At 40.0% G+C, this 15,305-nt stretch overlaps 1 protein-coding gene across 4 annotated transcripts in view; it reads left to right on the top strand.

Moving 5' to 3' along the window:
• Window positions 1–15,305, top strand: part of MAPK10 (mitogen-activated protein kinase 10) — a gene marked incomplete at its 5' end in the record, with an annotated part of 83,870 nt that overhangs the window by 53,255 nt on the left and 15,310 nt on the right. For 3 of the 4 annotated variants that reach the window (XM_080343794.1, XM_080343796.1, XM_080343795.1), the window contains 2 exons: window positions 7,400–7,582; window positions 9,736–9,860. In XM_080343794.1, coding sequence (XP_080199920.1) covers window positions 7,400–7,582; window positions 9,736–9,860 — 308 coding nt within the window. The remainder of the gene's footprint in view (window positions 1–7,399; window positions 7,583–9,735; window positions 9,861–15,305) is intronic. The other variant, XM_080343797.1, reaches the window with a different exon arrangement.

The following is a 15,305-nucleotide window of genomic DNA, read 5'->3' as shown; positions in this document are numbered from 1 at the left end:
CTGTACTTAGATGACATAGGAGTTTCCAGGCATTATACATTGTATGGAACTTTATCTGAACATACGTGCATGTACATATTTATTCCGTGCAGCACTGTCTTTTGCTGCATTCACACTTCAAAGGGTTCAATATTTTTATTAGAATGTGGAAAAAGTAATATATGGAGAGCATGAAATAAATTAAAGTAGATCATGGTAGCATTAATATTTTCACAGCCTTGTCTACTAAGATTTTTATTTGTGTTTGTCCACAATGTTGGATATGATATATATGCATGCTGAAATGAATGCTGAAAGTCTCATGAGTTTTTATGTGAACATGAGCACGTTCCATCTGCATGTGTGAAAGTAAATCCCTTCTATGTGCTAATGTAACTCATTAGCGCGTATATGTGCTCTGTGAAGTTTTGGCCCAGGCAGTGCTTGTGTTTTCTGCAAATGTGAAGTGAGAAATTTAAGTGTGGGGGTTCACATAGTTCAGTGTTGTAGGCTGAAGTGTTTTGATGTTAATAGACTTCCGTTTTGTAAGATACCATTTAAAGAAATCCCCAGATAAGTACAAAAATAGTTGAATATGTCCTATATAGCGCTGGTTTCTTTGACAAAGCTGCATACTTGTTAAAAAGAAATCAAGCCAAGCCTCTATAATTAAACCATTATGTGCTGCTTTCTGCCACAATAACCCCACAGAAATTGGCATTACCAGCTGCTGATTTGTTCAGGATCGTTCTGTAATTGAGTTCACATTCTTCATTCGTATTTATAATGCGTTGCTAAATTTCCACTAAATTTTATGTACTGCTCTGCTTTGCTTTTCTTCTGCTGCTCCATAAGTGTCTGTTCAATGAGCAGAGAGCAATGTCATTGCTTCATCCTCCTCAACGCCACCTCTGCTCCAAGTCCATTCCCCCACGGTTCCTGTGCTGCTGAGCAGTCACGCTTCTCGTTCCTGTGCCCGGCTGTGCAGCCAAAAACTGCTCAGAAAGTCACACAGGCAGCCCCAAGGTGCTGAGATTGACGACCTCGTGCCACCTCCTTCCTTAAATCCAAGGAGGACGTGCTTAGCATTTCTATAAAAAATACTATTTCTTCAGATGTGTGATGGGGTTGGATAGCATACTTTAGGATGTATTCAAGAATAGAAAGAGCAAGAGTAATTAGAAATCTGTTTCCTAAATAAAGTAGAAAGAGTGAAAAATTAGTTAAGACTGGTGGTGTACCAGAATTTATCAGCAATTTCTTATCTTCACAGGCAATGCTTCATTTTACAACCACACTGTGATTTGAAGAGCGTTTAGTACTAAATTGTGTCCATTTTTATGCATAAAGAACTGTGAAAACCAGTTTTGAAGCAGAAAGATTGAATATTCATGAGAAATGCGTTGTCATATATATGACTGCAAAATTAACTATTTGCCATTTTCTACCAGTTGAGTATAGATCGTGTACTATTGTTTCTATTTCCAGAAAAACAGGGAATGCCTTTGGGTGAGAGTGGAGTGCATGGCTGGGCTGCAGCTCTGCTTCACTCCTGTGATCCACTGGAATTCAAGGAAACGGCTTGAGTGGAGCTGAGAACAGAATCCAGCTCTGTTCTTTTATAAACTCCAATTGCAAGTAAATGCTTTGTAGCATCCGGAGTCCCTTGGGTTTTTACTGTTCCTTGACATTTTAATATTTCTCTGCCATTTTTGATGTATGCACGATGCAGTTACTTGTGAACGGAAGCTTTTTTTTTTAATGCTACATGAAACTTCAAGGTTGGCAGCAGTAGTTCTGCTTACAGAGAAACTCTTATCGTGCAGCTTGGATATACTTGTGCCTCAAGCAAGGAGAAAATGGCAATGTGGTTTGTTGTGTTGTCTCAGGATCAATTTGGGAAGCTGACTATACCTGTGAGTTGACTCTTGTTCCATGGCTTCTCAAAATTTTGAGGGAGACTGTTACTCTCACCACTGCATAAGTGATCTGAAGGAGTTAAGAAGATCCCTTAGTCCTCTGAGCTGTGAAAGTAGTAGTTATACATGGATTTATTTTTTTTTTTCAAACTGCTGAATGCATTTTAGGCAGACAAGGAAGAATGTGCCCTTAAATTCTGTAGCTGGGAACGCTTAGAGGGTGGCAAATATATCAGGTTAGCGTGGTGTCAGCTTCTCTTAGTATAAATGACAGATGGCCAAACAAGCTATCATGTATGGAGCCTTATTCTACACCTTCAATCACATTCTGCGTGTTATACACAGGGTTTGGTGTTCCCACTGCAGTTTTACGGTTCCTCTGGAAGGTATTTAAAAATGCTGATATACACAGGCCGCCTTCCAGGCTAGGTACATGATCCTTGTGCATTCAGCTGTGCATGTTACAAAGACAGTAGGTCACAAGAGAAGGTTCTAGAAGCCTAGAAACAGCCCAGAGTAGTACCGTAGATACTACAATGATGAGGCAATGTCCACAAGGGAAAAGGTAGGAGAGAGTTGGGCGGGGAAAAATTTAATGAAATATAACAAGGGCAAGTGTAGAGTCTTGCATCTGGGCAGGAACAACCCCAGGTTCCAGTATAAGTTGGGGAACAACCTGTTGGAGAGCAGTGTAGGGGAAAGGGGCCTGGGGGTCCTGGTGGACAACAGGATGACCATGAGCCAGCACTGTGCCCTTGTGGCCAGGAAGGCCAATGGCCTCCTGGGGTGTATTAGAAGGGGGGTGGTTAGTAGGTCGAGAGAGGTTCTCCTTCCCCTCTGCTCTGCCCTGGTGAGACCACATCTGGAATATTGTGTCCAGTTCTGGGTCCCTCAGTTCCAGAAGGACAGGGAACTGCTGGAGAGGGTCCAGTGCAGGGAAACAAAGATGATTAAGAGATTGGAGCATCTGCCTTACGAGGAAAGGCCGAGGAAGCTGGATCTCTTTAGGCTGGAGAAGAGGAGACTGAGGGGTGACCTTATTAATTTTTATAAATATGTAAAGGGTGAGTGTCATGAGGATGGAGCCAGGCTCTTCTCAGTGACAACCAATGGCAGGAGAAGGGGCAATGGATACAAACTGGAACACAGGAAGTTCCACTTAAATATGAGAAGAAACTTCTTCACAGTAAGGGTGACAGAGCACTGGAACAGGCTGTCCAGGGGGGTTGTGGAGACATTCAAAACCCACCTGAGCACATTCCTGTGTAACCTCATCTAGGTGTTTCTGTTCCAGCAGGAGGATTGGACTAGATGATCTTTCGAGGTCCCTTCCAATCCCTAACATTCTGTGATTCGTTGATGGGCAAGATTGCAGTCCTGTTCTGCACTATCTGGACGATTCACTAAACGTTGATCTGCTTGCTGTTGTGTAAGCAAAGGTGCTCAGCAATTGAATGAAGTGCCAGCTAAAAAAAAGAGGAGTTGAAAATGTTAGTAAAGGTGTCAATATAGACAAGCACCCGAGGAGTCAGCAACAGCTACATGACCAACACTGCTGTCTCCCAACTTCCAAGTGGTCAATGGTAATCTTTTGAAGTCTTTTTATTTATGTACTACATGTTCTATTATAGTATATAAATAGCAGCTACTGTTCTTAAAGTTGCAGAATAGTTTATATTGCAGTCTATTTTTTACTAAAGTCACATTCTTCTCAAAGTGATCACCTTGGCACAGAAAACACTCTGTACTTGCTGTCTTGTCAGATGCCAGCGTTTTTGATTTCTCTTGCTTATTTGTTGTAACCTGTGTTAACTTCTGTATGTAACTTACGGGAGTGGAAAAAATAGGTGTCTGCCACCAGTGTTTCCAACAGTGAAGTTGGTTGATTTGGTTTTTATTAACAGATTTATTTTTTAAAAAGGTCAATTTTTTAAAAAAAATGAGAGTGGTTGAGCCATCAACTTTACAACTGGTGTGACAATTTTCTATTGGGGAGGGAAATACAGAGCTGCTTATGGTAATTTTTCTAATTCTGACAAGTTAGGAGCATCAAAAATCTGTATACAAAGCAATGCAGTCAGTTTTCATCAGTGGAACATGCACATTTAAGGAGACAATGGTCAGAAAGGTGGTTCCCTTAAGATTTTGAGATGGAAAAGATATGAACTTTCCCTCTGTCTGTTGTGAAGGAAAAGCTTTATGTCCTTTTCACTTTTGTTGTGCCTACCTTAACAAAAGCAAGATCTGACATGTCCTAGTCCTGACCATCTCTGGAAGAAGCACCTTTAGCCAGAAAAAACAAATCCTGTTTGCTGTTAGATTTGCAGCAGATTCTCCCCACACCCCCTTTCAGAAAAAGAAACATGAACAACTAAACAATTGCAGTAAGTTATTGCTAAAGGTTAAACAGCTGAGCACCAAGTTTCTGACTACTAGAGATGAATGAAGGGGCTTAAGTATAGCTGCATCATAGTATGTTGATATTTATAGTCCGATAGAACTAAAACATCCTGCTGCAAACAGTATCTCTCCTCCTGCAAAACCTTGTCGTTGAACGTAAGAAAATATAATCCTTCGCTCAAACTAATAAATCCAGGTTAGATCCTGTCTTCTTTCCTAAGTCATACAATATGCTATTGTGTATAGTTGACACATTTTCCTTGATCCTGTTTGGGGCAAGGGACAGCTGAGGTCATTCAAATAGCATTAAAGCATCATCTTCCAGAGTTTTGGGTTGTAATTATTTCCAGCTTCCAGTCTGTCCAATATTTGTCTAATTTCAAGGTGCAAAACAGAGGTTTCTGTTAGCAGAAGTTTTTCTTTAAATTTTCTTCATTCAAATACAGGCTTTTTTTTTTTTTTTTTTTTGCCTGGGATATGTCTGATTATGTCAGAGTTATGTGCTCATTAACTGGTAGTACCATTTTTTCAGTTGGTGTGCAAATAACATCTACAGTCGCAATCATCCACTGGTTAATGTAACCTGCAGTAGGTTTTGATTCACATTAGAGCTGTTCTATAGTAACATTTGTTTTCCACAGAATTGCTGAAGTCAATTGATGACCACTTAGAGAAAGCTGCTTCTCTCTGCTTCAATAAGTAGACTTCAGAATTTTTTCAAATATATATATATTTTTAAAATCCATACCATGACAGGGATAAACTCTCATCATCAGGTGCACCACAGGTGCATTGCAACCAGTGACTGTATAAAACATAACAGTGAAATGCAGCTGGACCAGTGTTCAGCAAGAATGCTCTTACACTATTGCATGTTTGCATGTATTGGACCTCAGGGTAAAATGCAGCACTAGTGAAGCCCGGGTGGGTGGAGAAGCAATACTAGAGAGAAAAATGTGTGTCCATCTGACTGCAAAATGTTCTGTCCACACCTGCCCTTGCTGGAACCAGGCGTGAGTTTGCTGTTGCTGTTAGTAGGACAAAGACAGGTCCTGAGTGCCCCATCCTGCCAATTTGTGTGTGTGTACAGATAAAGAGCAAATGAAAGGATTTTATTTAAGGATTTGGGCCATATTTAAGCAATTTAAGTCAGAATTAATACAGGAAAGAAGCATGATTATCATGCAGTTATTCAAAACAAGTCCCTGAAGTTGCTGAGACATAAAACCTAACATTTTTGCCCTTGGTACAAGCCAGAGCTGCGGGAGGTCCAGTGCTGCCCTGTAAATCAAGGCTAGTCAAGGAGAGGAACATGGTGGCCCTGCCAGCTCCCTTGGCTTTGGCTGTCATCTTTTCACTGGTGTCTCATGAAGATTCTTCCATCTCAAAAACCTTCCAGTTATGCATGGCAATTCCCACTACATAGACCCTGTGCTAGGATCTTTTTTTTTTTTACTGTTTTTTATCCTTACCACACACATACAGAACATCTTGCAACTTCTTCCCTCTCATCATGTCCAAGGCCCACAACTTTCTGTAATCCTAAAGGTCTCTCTCTTTTTGGCCTCCATTCAGTGTCTGAGATGGATAACCTGCTCTGTACAAGCGTAAGCTGCTGACATCTGCTTTGAAGCAAGTCCTGTGTTTGTTCCTCCCTATCAAATGTCTTTCGCTCACTTTGCACAGGTCAAGCTTCCAGTAATGGTTTCTAACTTGGCTTTCTCATCCATTTGGCTTCTCTTGCTGTAACTAACAGCACCTGTGTTTGTGTTCTCTGTGCTTCTCTGCAAAGCATTTCCTTTGTATTTTCAAGTGCCTCAGAAGGATCTGCTTCTGAAAGAGCCCAGCCAGCAAACAATGAGGTGTGTTAACTTGAATACAAATTTTAAATGTCAAAACACTTTCTTTTCTAATAAAATGTTTAATGAAATATACAGTCTACTCTTTGAGCAGCTATAGCCTTGGCTGACTTTGTTGTTGCAGTTCTTTAGTTTTCTGTTAAGAAAAAGATATTTTCATGGACAATACAAGACACACAGAACCTGTAGAGAGTTGGGGGGCGGGGTGGCTCATTCTACATAAATCTTTTCTTTAGTTTAAAAAACGAAAGTTGTTCAGAAAAATCTTGACAGACCACTATTTCTAGCAAATTTGCCCAGTTGAAATTAAAACCATTCAAAACATGGTTTCAGCATTCTTAAAGCATACATTTAAATGGTTTTCATAGTGTGATGTAGAGACGGTTCTGATTTTACAGACATTCGCTTAATATGTTTTTTAGGCACAGTAAGGCTTGTTCTGAACATGACTGGAAGAGCTATGTAACACCTATCAGATGCCTAATTGTTATTTCAAGAAAACTAAAAAGACCAAAAAAAAAAAAAAAGGAGCTCAGTACAAATTGCCTGTAATACAATTTCTTTTTAAGCACTAGAGCCTGTTTCTTGTTAGTCAGTAACAGTTTAGCAATACAACTCTCACATTTGCAGTTAAAGAGAAACATCCGTCTATACCTGAGGAATCGTTTGTCTACAGAAAATGAGTACCCGTGCATTCTTACAAAACCAAATTGCTCCCTGGGGGTTGCTGGTTGGGTGGGTTTAGCAAAATTAGCACCAATTAAGTTATTGGAGAGAGTGAACACAGAAGCATTAAGCAGATGAGTTGAAGGTGACTCCTGTCCCGGGCAGAACTCTGAGCCGCTGGGTCTCGCTCTCCACAGCCTGTACGTAGAACACGTTGTTCCTGCTGTGCCTGTTGGAGCCAAGGTGACTGAGGTGACCTGTGTGTCAGAAGAAGGGGGCACAAGCCACTGGATTGCAGGTTAAAAATAAAAACAGTAACAAGTATTTACCAAAGAGAGGAAGCTGCGTGTCTTCCCGTGGTGATTTGAGGATTGCACAGTGCCCTCTAATAAGTGTGAAAGAGAGTTTTGCTCTTTGCAGGCTGTAGAACCCAAAGGCATGAAAAAAGATGGTGACTGCAAAGATGTTACAAAGGCAGTTAAACACCTCTGAGGATTCCCAGAGAACACCCAAACAGAAATGTCAGGACACTACAATGGGGTTTGAGTTTTGTTTTCCTTAACTACTGATGTTCAGATATTGATCAGTGGAATAAAGTTATTGAGCAGTTGGGAACACCCTGTCCAGAATTCATGAAGAAGCTGCAGCCGACGGTACGGAACTACGTTGAGAACAGACCCAAGTACGCTGGCCTCACTTTTCCCAAACTTTTTCCAGACTCTCTCTTCCCAGCCGACTCAGAACACAACAAACTCAAAGGTATGTCTGACAACGGGGCGCGGTTCTTGTGCCAACAGCTACGGTGCAATGCTTTTCCCAGTTTTTCTTCTCTCTAGTTGCACTCCCTTGTAATGCAAATAGTTGCAGAGATGAATGACTGCATGGGTTTTATTCAGCTGAGAGGCAGCTCTTGGAAGTTATTTTTTTGAGAACACTGGTGCTTGGGCAACCAAGGGAACATTCGTTATCATTGATTAATATGTCAGGCATATCCCCGTGGCGTTCCGTGTGATGTTTCTGTGCCACAAAGAACTGAGGCGTTCCTTTACTCTCATTTTTAACCTAACAAAGGAACAGTAGAACTTCTATTGGAAGTTCTCAATGCTTGCAATGTTTTGTTTTAGGAAAAAAAATACTAGTTCAGCCAGACACCTACCTTCACTAGACAGTAGAAGGGCATCAGCAACATCAACCAAAATGGTCTTGATGTAGCTGAGGTTTAATACCTGCTACGGGTGGATTTCTTCTTTTGAAAAATGCTGTGGTTTGGTGTGGATATGTGAAGCAGAGCACTAACTTAATTATGGTGTTACTTGATTATATTAATACCATTATAAAATACAAAATATATGTTGCAATGATTTTAATCATATATTGAAGTCCTGTTTTACTTCAACAGGGCATTGACTTTCAACTGGAAAGAGTGACTAATGTGTTTAGCATAAAAAGGATTTCTTGTCACAGCTCTTGAACCCCTACAAACTTGCACTGTCTGTCATTCTGCACCACTTGAGTATTTGGGGCCACTTACTGCAGTGGCATGTCAGGGGTTTCATTTGCTTGCAATCTGCATGTCATTACATTACCCAGAATGCTCTTCCAATTAACACCTGTTCCATAGCAAGGCTGCTGTTCCAGCTCTGGTGACAGAGAAAGGTCTGATCAGATGCTTTTGGATACACCTGATTTTATACTCCTGCTACAATAAAATTGATAATGGAATTTTCCTGAGTTTGGAACTAATGAACAGAAATGCCTGCCAAACAGTGTTGTGATATTTTGTATACAGGAAGCACATGCATTAGAGTATATTGAATGCCAGTTTTTAAGATATAGTCACAGAAAGAGGAAGAGTATAGTAAAAAAATTCCACTTGTGCATCATCCCATGCCCTGCCTAAATATTTCAATAAGTAATGTTAACAATTTAATTAAATGTTATTTTTATTCAACCCTGTCTGACCAGATACTTAGTAATATTTTTGCACTTTTATCTTATTACATTATTTTTCCTTTCATTTTCTTTTTCATTTACACAGGAAATAATTTTGATTGTGGATGATACATTGATAACAATACTAGAAATGTATGTTGTTGTAATTTTTTACATGGGTTTAGATGGTATATTTATTACAAACTCTAGGCTGTGAAAACAATTTGGATAATAGAAGAATGAATTTGTGGCCTTATAGGCACAATGGGCTATATTATCAGGTAAAATAAATAAATGTTGCAACATAAGACTCAACATGTACATAAGGCTGTGCATTTTTACAGTGGAGCATGATATGTCCCACTGATTTAAATTTTGTTACGTGGGACAAAGGAGACTTGAGCAGTTCTGAGGCACTTCTGTACCATTATGTTTTGAGCCCAGGCTACAGATTTTACATTTTTGCTTCTAATGGGATGCTTGTAAAATAAGTCTGGTACCTGTGCCTCATTGAAATCTGTAATGTCCCCTAAGTGGGCTAGGTGAAAAACTTTAAAACACAGAGAAATGTTGGGTGTTTCTCTGAGCCACCTGGAGTACCTGTAAGTTTCAGTACCATGATTTTATACTTCATTATGTGAGCTTTTGTTTCCTGATCCTGGCAATAATACAGATAGCGCAAGCTCATTTTTCCTGGGTATATTATCCAGCCCTCTGCCTGGAATCTGCACACAGCATGTAAAATCTCACTGAAGCTTGTCAGGGGACTTAACATATGCCACCAAAATGTCGATACCTTTCTAATGAATCTGACCTGAAACAACGACTGAAGAATGCTTGCTATGCCAAGGCAACAGGCAGAAGGACAGACAAACACTTTCTAAGGGGTGGTGTCATTGTTACTTTCCGAACCCAATTAACCCTTCCCTGGGTTAATTGTCTTGTACTAATATTGTGTTTATCTGATTTCATTGTTTTAGCCAGCCAAGCCAGGGACCTTTTATCAAAGATGCTAGTCATTGATCCGGCCAAGCGAATATCAGTAGATGAAGCCTTACAGCATCCATACATTAATGTCTGGTATGACCCAGCAGAAGTGGAGGCGGTAAGTGAGGCATGACTCCTGACTTCAGACTGCTAAATGCAGATATGATTCATAGATTCCTGCTGCTTTACAGTAGCTCCATAACGAGCATGCATTAAAGAAATAGTGTTGTGACTGTGGTGATCTTTGGATTTATGGGGAACGAAATATGTAGGGACGGGATATCTCTTTGTTAGATTAACTCGCAATAAATAGGAAAAGCAAAAACACTTCCAGCACATGAAGCCATTTTCTGCTTTCTTCTAGACAACCTAAAGAGAGGATTTTTAACCCATTAGCTTACTTATTTCTTCTAGTTATATAAATCACTCTCTCAAAAGATACTGTCTTTCTCTCTAAAGCTTTTCTTGTGGAAAACAAGCAAGCATCACTTCCTGTGTTTGTGTTCAATGATACATCTGGAGAGGAGGAGAATTAATAAAACAATACAAAAACCTTAAGTCAGGATTCAGGAAAATCTGTTCCCTGTAATACTAATCATGAATGAAAACAGAGCTCAATATTTCAACAGGCTTAGAAATCTTACTTCACCACAATAGTAAACTATGATCTGAACCTTGAAAAATTAAATCACTGCTGTTCAGATACATGCTCCGATTCAATGTGTTCTTGGAAGTGCAGTAAACAATGCACAAAACCCCATCTGACTTCAGGTGTGTAGGGCTTTTGCAGAGTATGTTGCTTAGGAGTGTTTTATGGCTCTGCTATCTAGAGAGGCTTTAGTTTTTGTGTCTTGTTTAGTTTTCTTCAAGACAAATAAGTTTATCAGTCCAAAATGTGAACATGAAATACCCTGCAAGAGTTTCCCCCAGCATGTACATTTTAGTTTCATGTCCCTCTTGAAGACCTCATTCCGTTATCAGATACTTCTGTTGTATTTCCATGCAGTTCTTCACTCCGCTTTACGGAACTGATCTGATGTCGGAATTCAGATTTGTGTCCCTCATCAGACGTGCTTTTCCTGTGAGTTTAACCATGGAGAGCCACTTCTGATGCAGAACAGGAAGTTCTGTACAGTGGATATTTCGATGTAATGATTTGCCTAATCGCCAAAGTTTTTTCATACTGAAGTGGAAGTTGAATTTCTGCCATAATGGGTCTGTCCTTTTAGAAGGAAAAACTTGCCACACGCCCAGAATTACAGCTGATATTGAACCTTGTATTGCTGTCCTTTTCTGCAGAGACCAGGGTACATCTACAGCTGAAGAGACAACAGTTTAACTTCTGATTATACTATAGTCCTGAGGTGATCTAGAACAAAACACATCCTTTCTCTGGATTGTGACTGTAAAACATGAACAATAATTATTCGTTTTGCCTGCTGGGTGAATTGGCTGGAATCTAATGAGCCCACTAGCTCTCCAGAGCCTGCAGTAATTATGTTCTAGGTCACTGAGGCATGTCTCTCACATGCACCTCCTGTCACCATAGATACCTGTACAAATGTGGTGCCACATGCTATCAAATCATTTTCTCTGCATTTTCACTGTTGGCTGTGTTTCGTTGTTCAGTAAAATGGCTACAGAATTTGTAAAGCAGTGGAAAAGCAAACTGTCATTGCTCCCATAGCACTTCAAAGAACAGAGGACATCCTGTGAGGAAGGAACAGCACCTCTAAATGTTCAACTTCAAACGCTCAGTGTTGTCCTCATTATTTGCTGTTTGCATCTTTGTTGGAATTGCATCTTTTTAGATATGCTCTGTGTTCTTCACCCTCCCAGAGCTCTTTACACATTTATTGTGTAGTTAACGTGAGCTGAACTCACATTGGCATCCCCAGCTGCTTTCTCTGTCTCTCTTAACTTGAAAGTTTTATTTTCCAAAACATGCTATACGTTGTCAGTAACATACTATAGAATCACACTAATAGTTTTGTCATGAGTATTTTGACAGTGAAGTGTTACGGAATTGCTTTGATAGCAATTGCTCTGTGGTACAGAGACCTTTCTTCTCTTGGGATTGCATCAGGTTAAAAACCAGGAAGGTTCAGGTTGTGTGCAGTGTAAACTAAATAGATGAACACTGGATGAATAAATATTAATTATATTTTGTCAGAGTGCTAGGAAGTCTAGAAAGAGCCTGGCTTCACTTAACATTCATTAGTTTTCCAATCTCTTTTTCAAAGGGCAAGTTAAGCTGGATAACATTGGTTTCGCAATTAACAGTTTATTGAACTCTAAATTTCCATCTGTTCATGCTGACACACCTTCAGTGGCTAGCTGTGAATAACTTACTAATTTTTTTTCTAGAGAAAACTTAACTCAGTTGGATTCTCTTTGCCTCTTAATTCAGCTCTTGAGGTGTAGTCAGTCCGTGTTTTTCATCAGCACTGTCTCGATGATGGAATAAGTTTCTCAGATTCATGGGAGATTGGTGTTCTTTCTGAAGAGTGTCCTGAGGTCCTGGGACTTCTAGTAACTGGCAGTGCCTCTGGAGGAGCAGTTGTTGCTACACTGGAGAGAAAGTTTTACTTGTGCCTATGTTACAACTTGCCACTTCTGGCTGAATGCTTGCTGTCTGGTCAGCTGTTCATTCTTTACAAGGCAGCAAGGTACCTGTACGTGACAAACTTGTGTGGTAACACGAGTGATTTAGTGCTTCAAGCATGAAGTAATTTGTTTTCTCTTGGAAAAAGCCATCTTGGTGTGTAAAATGGGCTGTGAGTCTCTGTGACCTCAGACAGGGATCGGGGCACCCAGTGTAGCGTCCAGAATACCTGTTGGAGTATTTTATAACACTGCACAGACATCTGATGTCCTAAACAGTTACAGTTTTGTGCAGGAGTTTATATTCTGCCGTAAGCCCTAGGTTCTTCATTGTGCTAATTCTCTTGCTCTGGTTGTGTGTTACTTTCTATTGCAATTTTGTATTATTAAGGATTGCTATCACAAGAGCCTTTGCATCTCCACTGAAATATCCATCTTGTTGCAGTTGCTAGGGTTAGGATCAAATTCAGTAAACGTTTCCTAATGCCACGCGTTCAGCATGTCACAGGCAATGGGGAAATTAGTGTGTTAGATTTTTGTTAGATCTTGCCAACTTTGCAGCAGGGATGGAGTTGGTATTCATCTAAAAACATCCAACAAATGAGCTCTTTGAGAGGTATGTTTGCTGATTCACTTAATAATCTGACTCAGTGAATTTGTCTGTATAGAAGTAAACCGCAGAAGTTATAATAGGGTACAAATGCATGGAGAACCAGTATTCGAATGAGATGTAAAAACCAAAAAATGGTTTTCCAGCTTATTAATGTTAGTTTTTGAAAAAAAAAAAAAAAAATCTCATCGGCATCGGTACAAAGAACAGATTGTGGTCTGATTCTTCCAGGTTGCGTATATCTTAAGTTTCCAATTCCAGTTTGAATGGAACAAGTCCTGTTTCCCTCTTGGTAAGCTATTTTATTAATGTGTGCTATGAAACAATGGCACCAGCACATTTCATCAGTGACTTTTCTACTTGGTCTCTGCATCTGGCCCACTGAATTTTGCGAGGTGGAAACGGCATTTAAATCTGCCGCTAGATCTCAGTTCTGCAGCTGAACCTGTTTCTAGATGTGAAACAGAAGACAATTCTGGGTCTTCTGGTTCTTCACACTGTTGAAGTGTGTTGAAATCCTTATGCTTTACTAGTCTGGGTCCTTTTTGTCCACAAACAATGCCATAGTTTGTGAAGCTTATAAAAGTGCCTCATGGGAAAGGCAGAGAAACGTGTACTGATTATTAACTGTTCCACTGAGTGCAGTTCAGAATTTGTCCCAGCATGGTTTCAACTTCTTGTGCCTACTTATCTCTAGCTGTGTTTGTGAGCCAGCTTTTATAAATGGAGGACAAAAGCAAATGAATCACTACAGTCTAAATAGGTTTTTCAAACAATTTAGCTCCAATTTTCTTCATGATTATTCATGTATGGATTTAGGATCTATGTTCCTGATAGAAATAGGTTGACAAAAGGTTAACACAAATGCGTATGAGCCTAAGGTGAGTCTGCTACTACAATGCTTCTGTTTTAAGTGTGAAATAAGTTCAATGAACATTTTTGTGTTGCCTGACTGGAAGATTTCCAGTTCAAGGAAGAGATGGTGATATTTTCCTCTTTCCATGACAGTCTTGCAAGCTTTAGTAATAGTAAAGCAATGGAAAGAGATAGAGCAATGTGGGGCACAGTAGCCGTTCTTATTCAAACTAATGGGCAAACAAGTGCAACATTTGTTCTACTCTTGTTTGTCTCTTAAAGGTATTCTCTCATATTTTGATTATCGGGAGACTGGGCTGTTCAAACTCATTGCTGCTTCAGTTAGCTGATAAACCAGTTAATGGATTTTCCATTTTTGCTCTCTGAGTATTCAGTTTTACTCATTTTCCATTCACTTTGCTTATTTCCTGTTGAAATTCAGATTTTTTATTTTTAATCTATTGGCCAGGTTTGAAGCATTTGTCCGTTAGTATCTTTACCTCAAGATGATCTTTTGTTAAAACAGGTTTTAAGTAGGTATTTGTGGTTTGTATTTCACTAGAAATGCCAGTTAGTCAGCATCAGATTTGGTCTTTTTCCTTCCACTCTCTTTTTTGTGGACTACTCATTTGAAATCACTTGCTCCTGCATGTTACTGTTGTGGAGCCTATGAATTTTGGTTTTCTGCAGTTGCATTCAGTGAGTCTTCTCTTGTGTCAGAATCTGGCTTCTGTGACTGGTCTCATCCAAGGTGCATAGATTTCTTTTCGCTGTCCGAGAACAAAGCTTTAGAGACAGAAACTTAAGAAAAGCCTGGTCTCCTTTGACTCCATACAATCTCGGCGCTTTGATTCTCCGTTGCCTTGATTCTGACCCAAGCTGAATTACATCCCTCTGGGTGTGATCAACAGGCAGATCAGAACTCCTGTGCCAGGCAGAGAGATAAGGAGCACTTTACAGAAGCTTACTAGGTACTGCAGTGTTATTAATCTTCTCTTCTTTTAAACAAGGAAGTACATTGTATTTGGGGATGTTACCTGTCTATTAGATTTCAAGTAATAGTGCTGTTGTTTCCCGGTGAAGGGAGAAGAAACACCGTAAGCCCAGGTTTTATGTTCTGTTTTTCTGTATCATAGACAGCAGGTACTAACCATGGGTTTTGCTTTGCCTTCCCCAAGTGGGCCTTGCCTCTTCTAGGGGAGCACCTTTCCTTCATTAGCTCATGGCTTCAGAGATGTGCATCCATTTTATGGGCTGGGTGCCAGAGGGTACAAAAGGAGCCTGGGCTATTTACTGAGAGTTGGACAGACAAGGATGGAGTAGAGGGAGGAGTGGGAGAAAGGATGAACGTGGTTTAGTGCTAGAGTTATGCTACGGTTGGACTCAATAATCCTGAGGGTCTCTTCCAACTGGAATGATTCTATGATTCTATGACTAGCAAAGACGAATGTTCTTCAGCCTTCTCAAGGAAAGTTTGCAGTGGACCAGCGAGCA

The sequence above is a fragment of the Nesoenas mayeri genome (assembly GCF_963082525.1).
Source record: "Nesoenas mayeri genome assembly, chromosome: 4".
NCBI lineage: Eukaryota > Metazoa > Chordata > Aves > Columbiformes > Columbidae > Nesoenas > Nesoenas mayeri.
This window is presented reverse-complemented; position numbering and strand designations above follow the sequence as displayed.